The 15624-nt window shown below is 47.8% G+C and overlaps 6 protein-coding genes across 6 annotated transcripts; 3 read left to right on the plus strand and 3 right to left on the minus strand.

The window, feature by feature from the left end:
* The first annotated feature begins 1624 nt into the window (after positions 1-1624).
* DFJ58DRAFT_805703 (kinase A anchor protein) lies at positions 1625-2905 on the plus strand. The gene is made up of 5 exons (XM_041391125.1): positions 1625-1781; positions 1838-1854; positions 1905-2271; positions 2326-2384; positions 2439-2905. Exons 1-5 carry the CDS (start codon positions 1682-1684, stop codon positions 2676-2678), a joined length of 783 nt encoding a protein of 260 aa, XP_041240024.1. The 5' UTR covers positions 1625-1681; the 3' UTR covers positions 2679-2905.
* Positions 2906-4193, plus strand: DFJ58DRAFT_805711 (P-loop containing nucleoside triphosphate hydrolase protein). Its single transcript, XM_041391126.1, has 5 exons — positions 2906-3057; positions 3116-3157; positions 3224-3421; positions 3480-3614; positions 3672-4193. Exons 1-5 carry the CDS (start codon positions 3004-3006, stop codon positions 3825-3827), a joined length of 585 nt encoding a protein of 194 aa, XP_041240025.1. The 5' UTR covers positions 2906-3003; the 3' UTR covers positions 3828-4193.
* Positions 4194-6313: 2120 nt separating this feature from the next.
* Positions 6314-7084, plus strand: DFJ58DRAFT_665696 (protein-tyrosine phosphatase-like protein; the record flags this gene model as incomplete). Its single annotated transcript, XM_041382518.1, has 2 exons — positions 6314-6709; positions 6770-7084. 2 exons carry the CDS (start codon positions 6314-6316, stop codon positions 7082-7084), a joined length of 711 nt encoding a protein of 236 aa, XP_041240026.1.
* Positions 7085-7714: 630 nt separating this feature from the next.
* Positions 7715-8843, minus strand: DFJ58DRAFT_665712 (uncharacterized protein; the record flags this gene model as incomplete). Its single annotated transcript, XM_041382521.1, is given in 4 exon segments — positions 7715-8299; positions 8353-8491; positions 8539-8623; positions 8639-8843. Coding segments are annotated over 4 exon segments (1014 nt in total), but the record flags the coding sequence as incomplete, so codon positions are not given.
* Positions 8844-9496: 653 nt separating this feature from the next.
* DFJ58DRAFT_731920 (NADH-binding subunit of NADH:ubiquinone oxidoreductase) lies at positions 9497-11208 on the minus strand (the record flags this gene model as incomplete). The annotated part of the gene is made up of 5 exons (XM_041386108.1): positions 9497-9725; positions 9772-9902; positions 9955-10744; positions 10809-10972; positions 11032-11208. 5 exons carry the CDS (start codon positions 11206-11208, stop codon positions 9497-9499), a joined length of 1491 nt encoding a protein of 496 aa, XP_041240028.1.
* A 697-nt stretch (positions 11209-11905) lies between these two features.
* On the minus strand, positions 11906-14459 carry DFJ58DRAFT_854994 (major facilitator superfamily domain-containing protein; the record flags this gene model as incomplete). Its single annotated transcript, XM_041393882.1, has 17 exons — positions 11906-12154; positions 12212-12241; positions 12294-12438; positions 12490-12499; positions 12554-12579; positions 12632-12702; positions 12754-12837; positions 12887-13023; positions 13077-13158; positions 13211-13444; positions 13497-13757; positions 13810-13869; positions 13922-13957; positions 14017-14134; positions 14187-14209; positions 14259-14277; positions 14331-14459. 17 exons carry the CDS (start codon positions 14457-14459, stop codon positions 12075-12077), a joined length of 1545 nt encoding a protein of 514 aa, XP_041240029.1. The 3' UTR covers positions 11906-12074.
* Between the last annotated feature and the right edge of the window lie 1165 nt (positions 14460-15624).

Raw genomic sequence — 15624 nt, forward strand, 5'->3', positions numbered from 1 at the left:
ATGATGCACCGTTACAATCATCATACAGGCACATCTTTGTCCACACTCACCACGGCTCTCACTCTATTATTATGTAGGTCAGGCACTTACCGAAGGATCAAACTTGGCGCGAACGGAATACCTTCACGAACTTTCCCTACTTCCCGTAAGGAATACTAGAACAATCTGATGGGACCTGTGGACGACTCACGATGGGAAACTTGCTACCAGTAACCAAACCCGTGACCTTCGCGTAGCAGCATGGCGAATGTTGCAGAAGACGGACGACTGACAGTGACAGGTAAAGTAGAGCAGGAAGCCGCATCGCGAAGCCGCGAAGAGGTCGATGATTGGCGACTTTCACTGAACCAGAGTACTAGCCGCTGTCGGCGACCCTCACCCGCGATTATCTTCAATCTTGTATCCTTTTGAGTTTGTTTAAATATATGCTAATAACTGATGTAGCAGCTTAAATAGAATTCTTATACCGCCAGTAAGTACAGATTTTGGTGTGGCCAATGCTGCGCAACGTAGTATTAAGGGGTGCACGCTGTGCTCCACATCCTCCCATCCTTATCACGATATGTCCTATTTCGACATGAAGTTGAGGCGGATCCAGGCTTGAAGCTGTACCTGAACAGCATTCGTCGAGAGTTCCCCGATGGGGCAGATAAATATATGAAGCCCAATCTTGATGCATTGATGCCTGCCGTACGGGTTGATACTTTGCACAGTGCTAAAAATTACTGCAAATGATCATGCACTACTTATTGATTGATTATGGAAACAAAACAACCCTTGAAGCTCGAAGCTTGATTGAGTACCCTGCAACTTCTTGCCGTTGGCATGGCGCTGGAAGTCCATGGATATCTAGCAACGCGTTTACCGCGAAACGGCATGCTATCATACGCCAAACTTGTCGCCGAGTTGAGAAGTCGGTTTCTGCTAAATTGCGGGAACTACAACTGCTCCACGCCTCGAACCAAAGTCAGGGTTAGTATCTTATCAGCCGCTATTGGCTTAGGAAGCCGCACGCACCACCATATGAATATCAGATGATAAAATTGTTATCCAAACGGCTCTCGACCAATCCGCAAAGTCGATAAGGACATCACAACATTGTCAAAGTCTCCCTGGAAGCCACGACTCGGCTCCATTTAAAATAGAGCAGTCGGAGATTATAAGGTGTGCTCACCTTCATATCCTGCCTTCCACCATTCCACATTAGAATCTAAAGAACCACTGACTCATGGCGATACCACAGGAACGACTGGGAGAAGAGTTGATGATAGATCTCCGACACGTTGAAAGCAGGGGCTAGCCTACAAGTTATAAAAGGATCTATTTGTGACATACTGGTCATGATCGAGAACACGACGTAAAAATAATGCGTTCAGTCAAGGTCTCATCGATAAGACTTTGACTGAATACAGTTCTTATCGCTGTGGTCAATGTCCTGGTGGTAGCACCGTTGATCAAGAGTCTGCCGTCAACAGACCGTTAGGGGGCAAGTACATCCTGAAGCTACGTACTTGTTGGTTTGATTCTATAAGCGGCTTTGCGATGGCGATAGAGTGGCTCACCAAGTCTTTGCAATAATTGATTTCCTGAGTCTTGAAGCTTGACGATTCGGAATTTCCCGTTTTGAGTTTTGATTCTGACTCGGCCATCCTTTCCTCACCTAGGTCGCCAGCTATAAAGCATGGCTACGAAATACACTGCTAGGGCAAGCGCCTCGACTTCTAGCCGTGGAAGATTTTCCTCTGGAACAAACCGTAATTCTAAATTGCGGCCTACACATTGTCCGTGGGTTTCGACCTTTGAATTCAATATACATGCTCAGTGCGTAATCTCCAAGTCATATCCCTGCCCATCGTCAGTGCCGATCTTTTGATAATAGAAATTTCACGCCAACGTAGAACTAGGGACACCACGTGCAATTGCAGGAATCGGTGAAGTCATTCACGGATGGCTTGCTTAATTGTAAGCCTGCGCTCCCTGGCGTTGATCGCGGTATTGTTATCGCACCTCGTCGGCTTCATCTGACACTAGGAGTGATGACTCTTGAAAATTCACCGGTTTCCTCGGGAAGAACTTTAGCGGATGCACAGGCATTGTTACGGACATTGAGAGCTCGCGTCATGGAGTTATTGGACGGACACAGTCTCTGCATCCCTCTAACGGAGATGAACATCATGAACCCAGATCGCGGTAATGCAGACAACGCGCATGTACTCTGGTTGGGCCCTTCACTGAATACAGAAGACGCACAGCGCCTCAAATCCGTTAGCGGTGCGTCGATTTTCGTCCCATGCTGATTACATCCGCATATCAATGCTCTAACAGAATTTGTGAACAAGGCATTTAGTGACGCCGGGTTTATTCAGGATCGTCGTCCTCTCAAGGTTCGCATCTCTTACTTCCAGATTAATCTAACTTAGCGGCCAACACGGAATCAGTTGCATTGCACAATTCTAAACACTTCGCATCGCAAACCATATCGACAGCCGTTCTCCTATAACGCAATCCTGACGTCTCCGTTTATTCGCGAGTTTGTTCGTACACCACATGATTTTCGGGACTCCGTGAAAGTGGACTTTGGTACTTGGAACGTTGATGAGATACAGATATGCAAGATGGGAAGTTACGGACCCGAGGGCGAATACGTGAGTTGCGGGTGCTGTTCGTTGGCGTCATAGGTTCGATGTATGACATATGGAGCCCAAATTACGTTTTTACACTCACAGCCGAGGCTTGGAAGAGCCTAGACTGTGTCGCTGCGGTATGATAGATACTTTAAGTACCTGTAATGCTGTGGCTTGCGACGACGAAGGGCTACCTAGAAAAGAAGTTAGGTCTCACGCACAGGCCTACACACCTGTGGCGGCACAGCCCATTGTGTGGCCATTGAAAGAGCGATTAAAAGACCGACTTGTATCATCGTGCGACTCTTGTCTCGCTGAACACCATCATCCTAAAGGAGCGCCCGTACATCCACGCAATCCTACTTTCTACGTTCGAATAATGGCTGAAATCAGGAGGAAGCTTGTTATCGTCGGTGATGGTGCTTGTGGAAAGGTACGCCCCTTAACTTGCACGCGCAACAAAACAAGGAACGAGCTCATATCATTGACAGACATGTTTGTTGATAGTTTTCTCCAAAGGAACGTTCCCTGAGGTATTTTCCATTAGTATCGTCAGCCGTCTGTTTGTCTAATTATTTGCTTGATTCGTGTGCACATAGGTCTATGTTCCGACCGTCTTCGAGAACTATGTGGCAGATGTAGAGGTTGATGGAAAGCATGTCGAGCTTGCGCTATGGGATACGGCAGGGCAAGAAGACTATGACCGTCTCAGACCTCTCAGTTACCCAGACACTCATGTCATTCTTATCTGCTTTGCTGTTGACTCACCAGACTCTCTGGACAATGTTCAAGAAAAGGTACGTCTGGCCAATGAGCAATGCCTCATTCGGTCCTGACGGCATCTCCCGAAACCAGTGGATTTCTGAGGTGATGCATTTCTGCGCCGGTCTTCCCATCATTCTTGTTGGCTGCAAGAACGACCTTAGACGTGATCGACGAGTGATTGATGAGCTCAAGAAGACGAGCCAGAGACCTGTAACTCCTGAGGAGGTACGTTTTTGTTTCATGCCTTGTAAATTTATTTGGATGATATGTTCACCTTTTCAGGGTATGGCCGTAGCGAACAAGATTGGCGCAAGGCACTATCTCGAGTGCTCTGCTAGAACAGGCGAGGGCGTCCGCGAAGTCTTCCAATATGCTACGAGGGCTGCACTTCTTAGCCGGCCCAAGAATAGCAAGAAACACCACTGCGTGGTTGTGTAGACTATTTCGTCTTACTTTCCACCTCGCCACACCCCGCCGCTTCTCTGACTACGCCCTTGCCCCTGTCAAGAGTCCATACCCTTCACGACTAGTTGTTATTAGCAATCTTCATGATCTGTCCTTTCCCTCTCGCTCTATTTTTGCGTGACCGGACACGTGTGCGGCCTTGTCAGTATTTGACTCTGCATTGATGTCTCTTTGCTTTTCAGTTTTGAATGAATTCAAGTAGGATTGCATGGACCTTTGGTAGTACGTTCTATATCCACGCTTCTACCTGTTAATCCGCTTCGAGTTTGAGTCGCATGTCTACAATGGTCTTTGTCTCCGATGTTCCAGGAATATAGAAGCGCCAAGTTGAACTCTGAAGGTATTGTGAATTACACATCGGTTTCCCTTGATAAGGTCTTTGCTCTCTAGATGACGTCAAGGAAGCCCAATTCTGCAAGGCCCTTGATCATGTGACGCAGAACTGAAACAGCACATTCTTGTACGAGCAAAAGTGTACGAGGTTCGCCTTCTTCGATATGAAACTTAATTTTGTTATGTCCGTGCATTCGCATGCATGACTTGGAGAGGCAGGCTTATAAAATCATACGTGTTCTTGATGTCTTGTTTCTAGACTGCCCGGAATTCCAGTGTATCCTCATACAATCCGAATGCACGCCTTACTGGCTTGTTGCAACTGCCGGGGGTAACCGTGACATCGAGGGACCGACTTCTAATTGTGCCATATACCAACAAGGTTGATATTAGGTTAGCTGTCTAACTACCATTTTCCAAATTTGCTTTCCCTGCATTCTACCTGGTCACTGGTGTGACTAATCATAGCAATCAAGTGAACTGTGGGAGTTATAACGACATATAAGTATAGTATGCAAGCCGTGCTGTGCGAGCGTGCAGGCTTCATCGCCTGAAGGAACTAACAACAGATCGGCTGAAGTGGGCCGTTCGTATACTGTGCTGTCCGATACGCATGTGTTGGACAGTGGATCAGGGAGCTCCTGCCGGACATGAAAATATGTGACACGAACAAGTGAGATACGCACCCGCCGGATCACTTAGTCAAATGCATGAGGTTTCAGAGGCGCTGCCAACGCGCTGGAAAGAAAACCCGAGAGGTGCCTATGCTGTCGGGAAGCATTTGCCGGTAGAGATCCGATGAGCCATTCGAAGTGGAGTTATATGTAAATCGTTGATCGAGTGGGATCGGCCTCCTAAAAGTGGGGTATCCGTGGTGCGTGATGAACCAACATTATCTCAATTGAAAGCGGATTCCTGTCATTTGGTACAACAGCTCCGCAAACCAGAGAAATGATCAAGTAGGACATTGTCGTATGAGAATGGTACTTGAACCATCGCGGCAGACCTCATTCAATGCGGCTACGGCAGCCGGATCGATAAAAATCACGATGGTTCATCACTCTCTCCAGTTTTCTGGTAAGTTCCTCCCCTCTAATTCCAGGATGTCCAAGTTCTCCGAAACACAGGCATCGGTGATAGACGTTTGACGGCGATACTCGGGGTCTAGTAGATAATTGATGAGGGGAAGATAGTAGTGTGCCCCATATCATAAGGGGCCTGCGTGATCATGATCAAACGGTTCAGGAAGAATGGACAGTGGTGCCCACGCGCTATCAGATCGGCTTGAAGTACTGATAGGCGAGGTAAAGGCATAGCAATCGCCATACAATGGGAGAACAACGGCCTCGTGCTGATCTTCCAATGTTGCAAATTCACAGGACTTTGATATTGATCAGTTCAGGAGCTATCGCGCTTCGAAGCTCCCGCTTCCGAGCCCATTAATATACCGGAAGGAGAACAAGGCAGTTCCGGTCCAGATATCGAACTCGTGGTAAGGTGTTTGCCGAGAAGCCGGTAAGCGGGAACCTTAAGAGTATCCAGCCTCGAGGACGGTATAAGATTGTTCAGCCTCAAGTAACCTCGAGGCCTTTCGCGGAGAAAAGTTATTGATGAAGTTCCAGGGACCCGCTCCGCGGCACTAAAGCAGCATATGAGTTGTAGAAATATGTTTGAACTGCTTGAACCGAATCAAGGTTTCGAGGTGGCCTCGATTCGATGGCAACACTGCGTGAGTGTGATCATGATTAAGGTCCAGGTACGTCGGGTGTACCTCTCTTTGAGAGGAACTTGATTTGATCACCGGGGATCACCATCTAATCGAGTTCATTGTTCCTTCTGTGGTCCAGACTGTGGAGGACCACTGAATTGAATTGACGGAAGCGAGATTACAACTTAGCCTCCAAAATAGGAAACCGCATCGATTATTTGATTGAGGCAGCCTTCAAATCCTGGTATTAATGCAGCTCCACTCTCCTAATATTACTCCACTGACAATCGTCTATACATTCCACCCAAGTGTAACCTGTAATATATATCTTCATCCGAACTTTGATCATCTCTCATTTGCTCTCCGATATCGACTGCATCACTTTCCTACTGATTTCCCCCCGTCGTACTGCCAAATTATGATCCGCTTTGAGGGCATGTCTCCAGACGTCATGGAGGCAATTTGCACACCCATGCACCAAATTCTTCCTTTTCAAGTTCCGAGTCAATCTCAGTCCGTGCCTTCAATTCAATCCGTGGCTCATGCCTCCAGCTCGCAGCCCGGGTCCTTGTACCTCGGTTCCATGTCCGCAACGATGGATCGCGAGTTGCTCGCAAAACATCATATCACTCATGTTGTACAAGTACTCGATGTCCCCTGGCTTCCAATATCAGAAAAGGACGGCTTCCGGTGCCTCCGCATAGACATTCTTGATAAACCATCCGCTGACCTTCGCCCACACCTTGAAGGGGCGTGCCAATATATTGCTAACGCACTGCAAAGTGGTGGGAATGTTCTTGTGCATTGCCAGCAGGTATGCTCCTTTCATCGAACTTTATGCAGAGTCAAGCCTGATGTAGTTCTCCTGTAACAGGGTGTCTCACGCTCTCCAGCCATAGTCATTGCTTATCTCATCCATGACCTCGGGATGTCGTATGAGCAGGCACATGCTCTAGTCAAACGTTGCAGACCCTGCATTAATCCCAACCCTGGATTTGTTGCTGGTCTTCGCGCATGGGAAGAGAAATGGCGAGCGTCCGCGCCGCCACCGCCGCCACAACTGCGGAGGTTCAATACTTCCTATGCACCTCCAGCAACTTCCACGGTTGTCAAACCGCTTGTCCCAAAGTTCTCCAGGGGTACGAGTTACAGCGGTAGCTATAAATCCGGGAGTACTTCAGTTTCGTGATCTTCCCTGCTATCATCATGGCATGATTATGATCTGTCCATTGGCCCCGTCACAAAATTATCGCAAATCGCCACGATGTTTACACGCCTCAAATTCCTCGGTACCTGCATATCCTCTTATATTCATCGCTCCTATATATCGTAGCATCGTTCACCAATACGCATCCCCATCGTTCCGTTATCCTCACTTTTCATTCCTACAGTGTTGACCCGGCGTGCACCATACCCCCATTTACATCCTTCACTTCGTGCATACCCCATACTTGGATTTGTTAGGGCTGGGCAGTTTCCTCAGACAGTGAAATTTAGGCGAGCCGATTGTCTTGTATACTCTTATAAAAAGTTGCCCTGCTCAGACGCCTATACAAACCAACTAAAACAATTCCGACCTATTCACAAATGTAGCTACCTCGGTAAACATGCCTTATCAGCTGACATTCGACATTTAGGATCAAGCTTGGTTCAAAATTCTACTTACAATCTACGATACAAGGAGAAAAATATCTGCATTGTCATATACATTGCTCTACGAGGATTCATCGTGATACTCTTAGACCTAGTCAATCAAAGGATGCAGGAATGGGTATTAGACACTCGAATCCGCTCCAAAAGAAAATGTTTACCGACCTCACTACTGGATCGATGAATCGTTTGATGATTCTCTAAATTTTCCAGCCCCTTGACAAGTAGAATGCACCTGGGTGGAAGCCATAGTGCACATCGCCAGAGATGAGGTCTGCGCAGTGCCCCAGTGCTTGTCCACCGTGAGTTGGTCTAGGTCAATGACAGTTGAAAATTCCACAGCTCTGGTTGCTGCTGGCTGGTCCAGATCTGCCCTGGAGCTGCGCAAGTAGCGGTACACAAAGGAAACTATAACAAGTAAATTTGCAATTACTAGCGAAGTTGCTGGCTGTTGGGGTATGTCGCGATCAGTCGGAGTGAAGAAACAAAAGTAAGTGCACACCTTGACATGCCCGAATATTAGTGTAGCCTCCGATATCGGGCTTAGTAATAGGAGAATAGAAGTCGGAATTGATACGGCGGTATTGATCAAAGAGGCGCAAAAGACCGAAGTGACGAGAATTCGTTGATGGCGTGTGAGCCCGACATCTCGTAAGAGATACATAGGTGTGATGACCAGCATTAGGTCAGATACCGCATCGGCTTGAACGGAACATATTGGTGATACGAACAACGTCATAGGAAAAATCACTAACTAACGAGGTCTGCAATAGCGACGTCGGATCCCATGTGGCACGTGTTATACACGCAAGCAAGCACCTTCTGAACAATCAAGGCTGTCCACATTACCGCAAAGCAGCTTATGATGGCATACACGGTCCGCCGAAGTGCACCTCGCGGATTTGCGATGCGCAAAATGGGATATATAGTGCTCATTCTCGCCGCCCTAGTAACATGAGGGACGGACAAAATATGCACAATTCAACTACGCACCATAAAACAGAGGTGAAAGCCATTGGCATTAGCCAGAGCATGGCCGTATAAACGCGAGGATTGTCGTTAACTGGAGTGAGTACAGCTCAGCTCGTGTTACCGATTCCAGAATACCACGCACAGGTTGGCCCTTGACCCCATACTCCGAATAGGCAGATGATATCAAACACGAGAGCAATTGCAGCCCAACCATCTTCCCACCAGAATTTGGATGTACACAACCGGTATCCAAGTCGAAAACTTGTAGTGACGATGGCACTCCCGTGAAATACGCAAGCTACAACTTTCTTGGGGGATGAGGTGCTGTAAGCCTGCAAGCCACCATATGCGCTTACCTTCTATTGTTTGCCAATCATCACTGGGGATGGGCAAAGGGAGCATCATAATCGGCAGAAATAGAAAGTAAAATTGAGGTGTGCGATAGTGTCGTCTCTTGTCATCGTATTTCTACCGACAAGGCTATAGCTATCATCGGCGGTTGAAGACTCCTGTAACGCGGATTTCGACCCTGACCTTTTTGCACGAGCTGACTGATGAGCGCTGAGCCGTGGCTCACAGCCGCCAACGTAGAACTGGCCGTGCCAGAACACCCTGAACCAATTTATATGTAAATTTTAAAGTGTAAAACATGAATATGAACCTAAAAATGTACTCATTTTGGAACAAAGCCCAGAGTCGCGAATGCTGAGCGTTGCTGTCTTAATCACCATTCCTCGGAGGCTGACTGTCACAGTTGACATCAGAGTTAGTTTCAGGTTAGTTAATCTCACCGTGGCAGATTGATGCCCGTAACAGCAGTACTTACGTACTTTTAAGAGCTCAGCAACACGTTATTCATACGTTAGTAATTCAAATCTGTGTATGACATCGTGGTTGCATGTGGCCCATCCCTGTTGTGACTGTTGAGGGGTCATTTGGTGCATTGCATGGACGTAGTGAGCTAAGTAACAAGCGCAGGTCATACTCTATCACCAGGCTCGACTAAGTTAGCACCCAGGTTATCAGGTATCGCAAGGGTTGGATCCGCGTCGTGGATCATACGGCCACCAAACATCACACCACCATGAGAAGCACGGAAAGCATCGATACGGGCCTCCACTTCTGGGCGGAAATGGCGCATGAGGCCCTGAATGGGCCAGGCAGCAGCATCGCCGAGAGCACAGATGGTCCGGCCCTCTACTTGTTTACTGCAGAGAGCAGTGAGTTGAGAAAAGCCGTACACCGATAACTTACGTGAGCTCAAGGAGCATATCAATCTCACGTCTGTGAGCGCGGCCTTCCACCATGCGATTCATCATGTTCATCATCCACGTTGTGCCCTCCCGGCAGGGCGTACACTGCCCACAAGACTCGTGTTTGTAGAACTGGTGGAAAATTAAGTATCATAGAAGCATGGGCAAAACACGGAGCCCGTACTGAAGAGAACCGCGCAATGGCCGATACGATGTCCGTACTCTTATCCATTACGATGACGGCACCCGTCCCGAGACCTGACTGTGCGTCCTTCAAAGAATCATAGTCCATCAGAACTTCTGAGCACTTGTCGATGGGCAGGACTGGGACGGAGCTTCCACCAGGAATGATACCAAGTAGGTTATCCCAGCCACCTCTGACACCTCCGCAATGCCGTTCGATAAGGTCTTTCAGCGGGATGCTCATCTCCTCTTCGACAACACAAGGGTTGTTAACATGACCACTAATGCAGAAGAGTTTTGTGCCCTGATTGCGCTCACGACCGAAGCTGGCGAACCAAGATCCGCCACGACGACAGATAGTAGGTGCCACCGCAACAGTTTCAACGTTAGCAACAGTGGTGGGGCATCCGAACAAGCCAACGTCTGCAGGGAAAGGTGGTTTTAGTCGAGGCTTGCCTTGCTTGCCCTCGAGACTTTCGATCAATGCAGTTTCCTCGCCGCAGATGTATGCACCAGCCCCGCGATGGAGGTATACATCAAATGAGTAACCGGAGCCGCATGCATCTTTGCCAATGAATCCACCCTTGTACGCCTCGGTGATAGCTTGCTGAAGGTGAGAGGCCTCCTGGAAAAATTCTCCACGAATGTATATGTAGGCTGCGGTTGCGTTCATGGCGCGGCCGGCAACCAGACAGCCTTCCACCAGTTTGTGTGGGTCACCACGAAGAATCTCGCGGTCCTTACAAGTTCCCGGTTCTCCCTCGTCAGCATTGACAACTAGGTAGCGAGGCCTGCACAAAAATGACAAGTGAGTACCAAACCGGACGTAACGCTATAATTCAAAAACATATATACCGTTTATCCTTTTGCCAATCAGGCTTGTTCATAAATGACCATTTGAGACCGCTCGGAAATCCGGCACCACCCCGGCCTCTGAGCCCTGAATCCTTAATTGTTTGGATGATCCAAGAGTCCCCCTTCGAAAGGATGTCTTTCGTGCGATGCCAGTCACCACGAGACTATCAGAGACAGCAAGATAAATGAACACGAAATAGCTGCATGAGGACATTAGACTTACCAGGGCGCCCTTGATACCATGGTCATGTCTACAATATGCATTTGTGAAGATGCGGTCCTGGTCTTTGAGACCGCCGTATCGGCGAACAGGCGGGTCAGCAACAGTTGCAAGACTACGTCTGATTGAAATATTTGCTTGCCGCTGGATTCCAGCGACCGAGTTTGAGGCTTTGAGCATAATTGAGCCTGTCGCTGTCGTCGGCGGTGACGATCCTGAACCAAGTCTTTCACGTTCGGAACAATATGTATTTATTGCTGTTGACAAATTTGTTGTGGAGGATGGCTTAGTCAGCATATGTGACTGTCCCGGGCGTGTCCGTCGTTCAGCGCTTCAGCGCTCAGCACTCAGGAACTTGAAGTGGCAGTTGTATTGTAGGTCGACCATCTTCGGGTCACAGAGCCAAATTCTGTATTTCTGGCCCACGCGGATTCTTGGCGCTTCCTCCACGAACGACTCAATGGCACGAATTTAACTGGATCTTCAGTCTGGAACTTCGTGGCAGACCTCCAAAGAAACACCAGGTAAGTTATATCCCTCACAGATATAAATTCGTGCGTGGGTTCCCGGTCATCGTTGAGATTCATTGGAATAGTGCCGACCTGAGCGCTGATAGTACCAGATGCTTTGCTCGATCTGCCAGTGGCGTTACATAAATTTTTGGTTGATTCATCTGACGTGCGATCCAAGCACCTTGCATGTCGTCCGTAAGTCATTTCAGGTCAACTGCCTCACGGACATGTCGCATCTTCCACGTGGATTTTTCACAACTGGAATATGGTGCCTTATAAGCTGATGGAGTACTAGCAGCCTGTTGCTCTCCAGAACTGTGGGTACTTTCGAGTAGCGCTTTTCGCAATTGAATTCTCCCGCTACTAGACGGGGAAACAGACAAACGTCGCCGACGCTTGTCTGATTTATGTAATACTCGATAGATAAGGGAGAAAAGTAGCCTTGAATGTAACTTGGATACGGTGAGCGACGACTCCTGAAAGAACAAACCAGGAGAACGAGTGTTAAGTACTTGGCGTTGGCAATATCAGAGATTATTGCTGCTCCCTCTGCTCCTGTGCAAGGATTGCATCTGGGTCACGACCAGCAACCTCGGGTAAAAGGAAAGTGAAAGCTGCGAATTGTCTTGTCAGTTAACACCGTCACAGAATAAAATTATGGCCCTCCATACCGGCACCCAGAATTGAACAACCGACGAAAACTATGGAAAAAGAATTGGGTTACCGGCACACATTGGTTAATTAAGGACGTACTCCAAAGCACAGCAGGTGTACCAATCGAGTCCGTGAGGGAGTTAAACACGAGAGCGGATATGATTGCTCCTGTTTTCCCGCATGCGGCAGATATGCCGTGCGCAAACGCTCGGTATCGGGTGGGGAACACCTCAGCGGGATAACACTATGAGTTACATTAGCTGTATCCAGTGTGCAAACGTGCATGGCAACGCACGTAGGTGGTGCTGTGCAACGGTCAAGTCAGAACGGAGCATGTTCTAGTTAAGCGAAGAACTCACGCATTGGCTCCGAAGTTGAAAAAGAACTCAATAAAATTTAAATAAGTCGAGATCTTCCATCAAACCCCTGTCACGCACCTGGAGCAGCGTGAAATTTACTATGAACGCTACATTGCTCAAGGTATAGAATTTCCCAGCCAAGATGCCCACTGCAGCACGCCGTTAGCAGATATTCCTCTAGAGCATTTGTAACGACCCACAGAACAGAGCTTCCATCAGGAATCCCATGAGTTGAATGGTCTTGCGGCCGAGCTTCTCGATGGTGAGCACAGTCACGTAGTAGCCTTTTCGAAGTGAGTGATCATGTCAAGAGAGATGGAACGGTACGTGTACCCGGCACGAATCCTAATGCGGTGATGATGATGTTTCCCGTGGCGACCTTGAAGAGCTTCTCCCAGGGCGTGCCTGTTGTTCCGGCGAAACCTATCTCAGCAAGCACCACATTTGTGTTCAAGTTGATCCCATAGAAGCTAGCACCACCACGTCAGAAGGAAACCTATTCGATGATGGACATCTGACGTACGCAACATCTAATAGAAACCAGCATGAACAAGTTCCGATGAGTATCTTCAGGTGCCTCCATTCGGAGAAGTACTTGATGACCTCTAGAGCATCCGTGAGACCAAGGAAGGTATTTGACACCGCAAGGAACCATACCTAGGAAGTGAGTTTTCTTTGCTGCATGCACAGAAGGTCCCTCATCGACGCTTGATTCAGATTCAGCAGTATGAACACCAACTTCGACCCCCCTCTTCTCCTTCTTCAAATCACCCTGTTCAATCAGTTCTGCCTCCTGCGACTTCTTGAAACGCGTGGACTCCGAGAGGGTCAAACGTTGATACAGTGTTCCGAAAGCCGGAATGAGCGATAATCCAACGACAATCCTCCACACTGAAGTAAACCGTCGATCAGCAATATCATGTATCTAGTACAGGATACACACCTCCATCGACCTTGGATGTCTCACCTTCATCATTCATGACGTGCTTGTAGCATGCCAGAACGATAATGGTCATCAGCGCCCCCACGAAGCTGCCCCATCCTTGATTCGCGAAGATGTATGCGAGCATGGTTCCACGCTTACGGATTGTGGCACGGTCACTTGTCACGGAGGCCGACATGGGGTAGTCACCACCGACACCCACGCCAAGTAAGATACGGAACATCGTCAAGTAAATTAGGGATCCGTTTGGGGAGAGCGAGCCTTGGTAATACCTTAGCACTCGCGAATACAAATGAAGAATCGAAAGACATACCTGTAGGTGTAGAGATGCAGAGGATAGTCGCAAGGATGATGAGCATAAGCTCTTTTCCGTCTGTGAACGCATATGAATGTAGATACTAGCGAGAACAATGTAAAGAACTGACAGATTGCCTTTCTCCCGAAAGCATCAGCACAATATCCTGAATAATTAGAAATTTAGTATGAAACGGGGTAAAGCATGATGTATTATGCAGCTCACCAAACAGAAACTGGCCGATCACACTTCCTATATTAGCAGAGGCTTTCAATAATCCTTGCAGGTTGGCGGGCATAGTTCCATTTGGGTAAAGCCTGTATTGCAACATGGTAGACACGGGCTGCACAGATCGATTTAGTCTCATACGCCGCCATATGAAATAAAGCACTAACATTGATGATGAACAAGTCATAAGCTGTTACATAAAGATGAGACTTTGCATTCAAGCAGGGCTAGATGCCTACCATCCAAGAAAAAGCCAACCTGGACGATAGATAAGTTCACACAGACTCAGACACAGTACTCATGGCACTCACCCCAGCAATACCCAGGAGTTTGATCTCAGTATATGTCAGAATGAATGGGGGCCTGCCATCGCCAGATTGCTCATACTCCTCGAGGGCAGTTCTTTGGCGAGTCTCTTTGCCTCCTGCTTGACCAGACATCGTGCTGCACGGAATCACGGGTAGGTAAAGGATCAGTGATGCAATATGCCCACTCCGGCTGGGCTTTTATTAGGTGTGGCGCTGGATCAACCTAACTTAGGTTCTGTCCTGTTGTGTCGCGAAGCGCAAAGGTGTTAATTACAGTATAGCCTTGCCTAGGTGTGACGTTGGATCAACCTAAGGTTCTGTCCTGTTCTGTCACGAAGCGCAAAGGTGCTGGCTGCAGTATAGCTCCTCGCATTCCTTCGCCCCATTTTTGGGGCAGCAGCACTTCAGCCATGGAGCGCATATGCCTTCAGCCGATTTTTTTTGCCATTAATAGCAAGCAGTTGATCGGAGAGCCATCGGTTACATTACATAATAGCCACATGAATAATAATTATTAATAAAATTTCGCCATGTGCAGTGGACCGCCGTGCATCGGAAATTTTTGGCCAAATCAGCATGATTCAATCATCATATGGTCAACAGGCATGCCACGACGTTGGAAATTCTACTGAAGCGATGCTGCTTATTTTTAACAGTCGCGGAACGTTGAACGTTGAACACTTCATGATTACATAATATACAATATCTGGCAATAATCGATTAATCCTTTGCAGCTCCTTTAATGACAAGTTGCTGCCATATAAAATTCTACTATAGTATACCAGTACGATGTTGACATGATAGCACCATGTATCAAATTCATTATTATTGCGATCAGAATATCATCGAATGATAGCGTCTATATCATTGGCCGATATCCTCCGATGTCTTGAAAGATCTACAGGCTCCGGAGTGGTGAACGTTGTAGGTACTGACAGTATTGACAACTCGAAGTTCCGAATGTCTGCTGTGTAGCAGCATGAAGCCTAGCCTATGGAGCTACGTTGCTACGTTGCTATGACAAGGCCAGGGCCCTATCCTGCCCTATCACGATTCAGATTGGCAGCGAAACGTAAGCACACGTTCTTGAAAACTTGAAACAACACGTGCACGTGCGTTCATGTGCATTGATCGGACTCGATGGTCGTGCCGGGTGTGTTCGAACTTCGAAAATTATCAGCAGCAGTAAGGTTGATAGGCAGCATGTTATGCGTGTAGGCGTTGATGAAACGTCGGTGCTCGGCCATTGGATGGAAAACCACTGTCATACACATTAAATCTCGTTAGTGAATAACTT

This window comes from Suillus subalutaceus, assembly GCF_016647625.1.
Source record: "Suillus subalutaceus strain FC151 chromosome Unknown DFJ58scaffold_114, whole genome shotgun sequence".
Taxonomy (NCBI): Eukaryota; Fungi; Basidiomycota; class Agaricomycetes; order Boletales; family Suillaceae; genus Suillus; species Suillus subalutaceus.

Coding starts and splice junctions, on each gene's coding strand:
- DFJ58DRAFT_805703 (XM_041391125.1), top strand. CDS start 1,682: ATGGCTACGAAATACACTGCTAGGGCAAGCGCCTCGACTTCTAGCCGT. Junction 2,272..2,325: donor GCGCCTCAAATCCGTTAGCG/GTGCGTCGATTT, acceptor ATGCTCTAACAG/AATTTGTGAACAAGGCATTT. Junction 2,385..2,438: donor AGGATCGTCGTCCTCTCAAG/GTTCGCATCTCT, acceptor ACACGGAATCAG/TTGCATTGCACAATTCTAAA.
- DFJ58DRAFT_805711 (XM_041391126.1), top strand. CDS start 3,004: ATGGCTGAAATCAGGAGGAAGCTTGTTATCGTCGGTGATGGTGCTTGT. Junction 3,058..3,115: donor GTGATGGTGCTTGTGGAAAG/GTACGCCCCTTA, acceptor TATCATTGACAG/ACATGTTTGTTGATAGTTTT. Junction 3,422..3,479: donor TGGACAATGTTCAAGAAAAG/GTACGTCTGGCC, acceptor TCCCGAAACCAG/TGGATTTCTGAGGTGATGCA.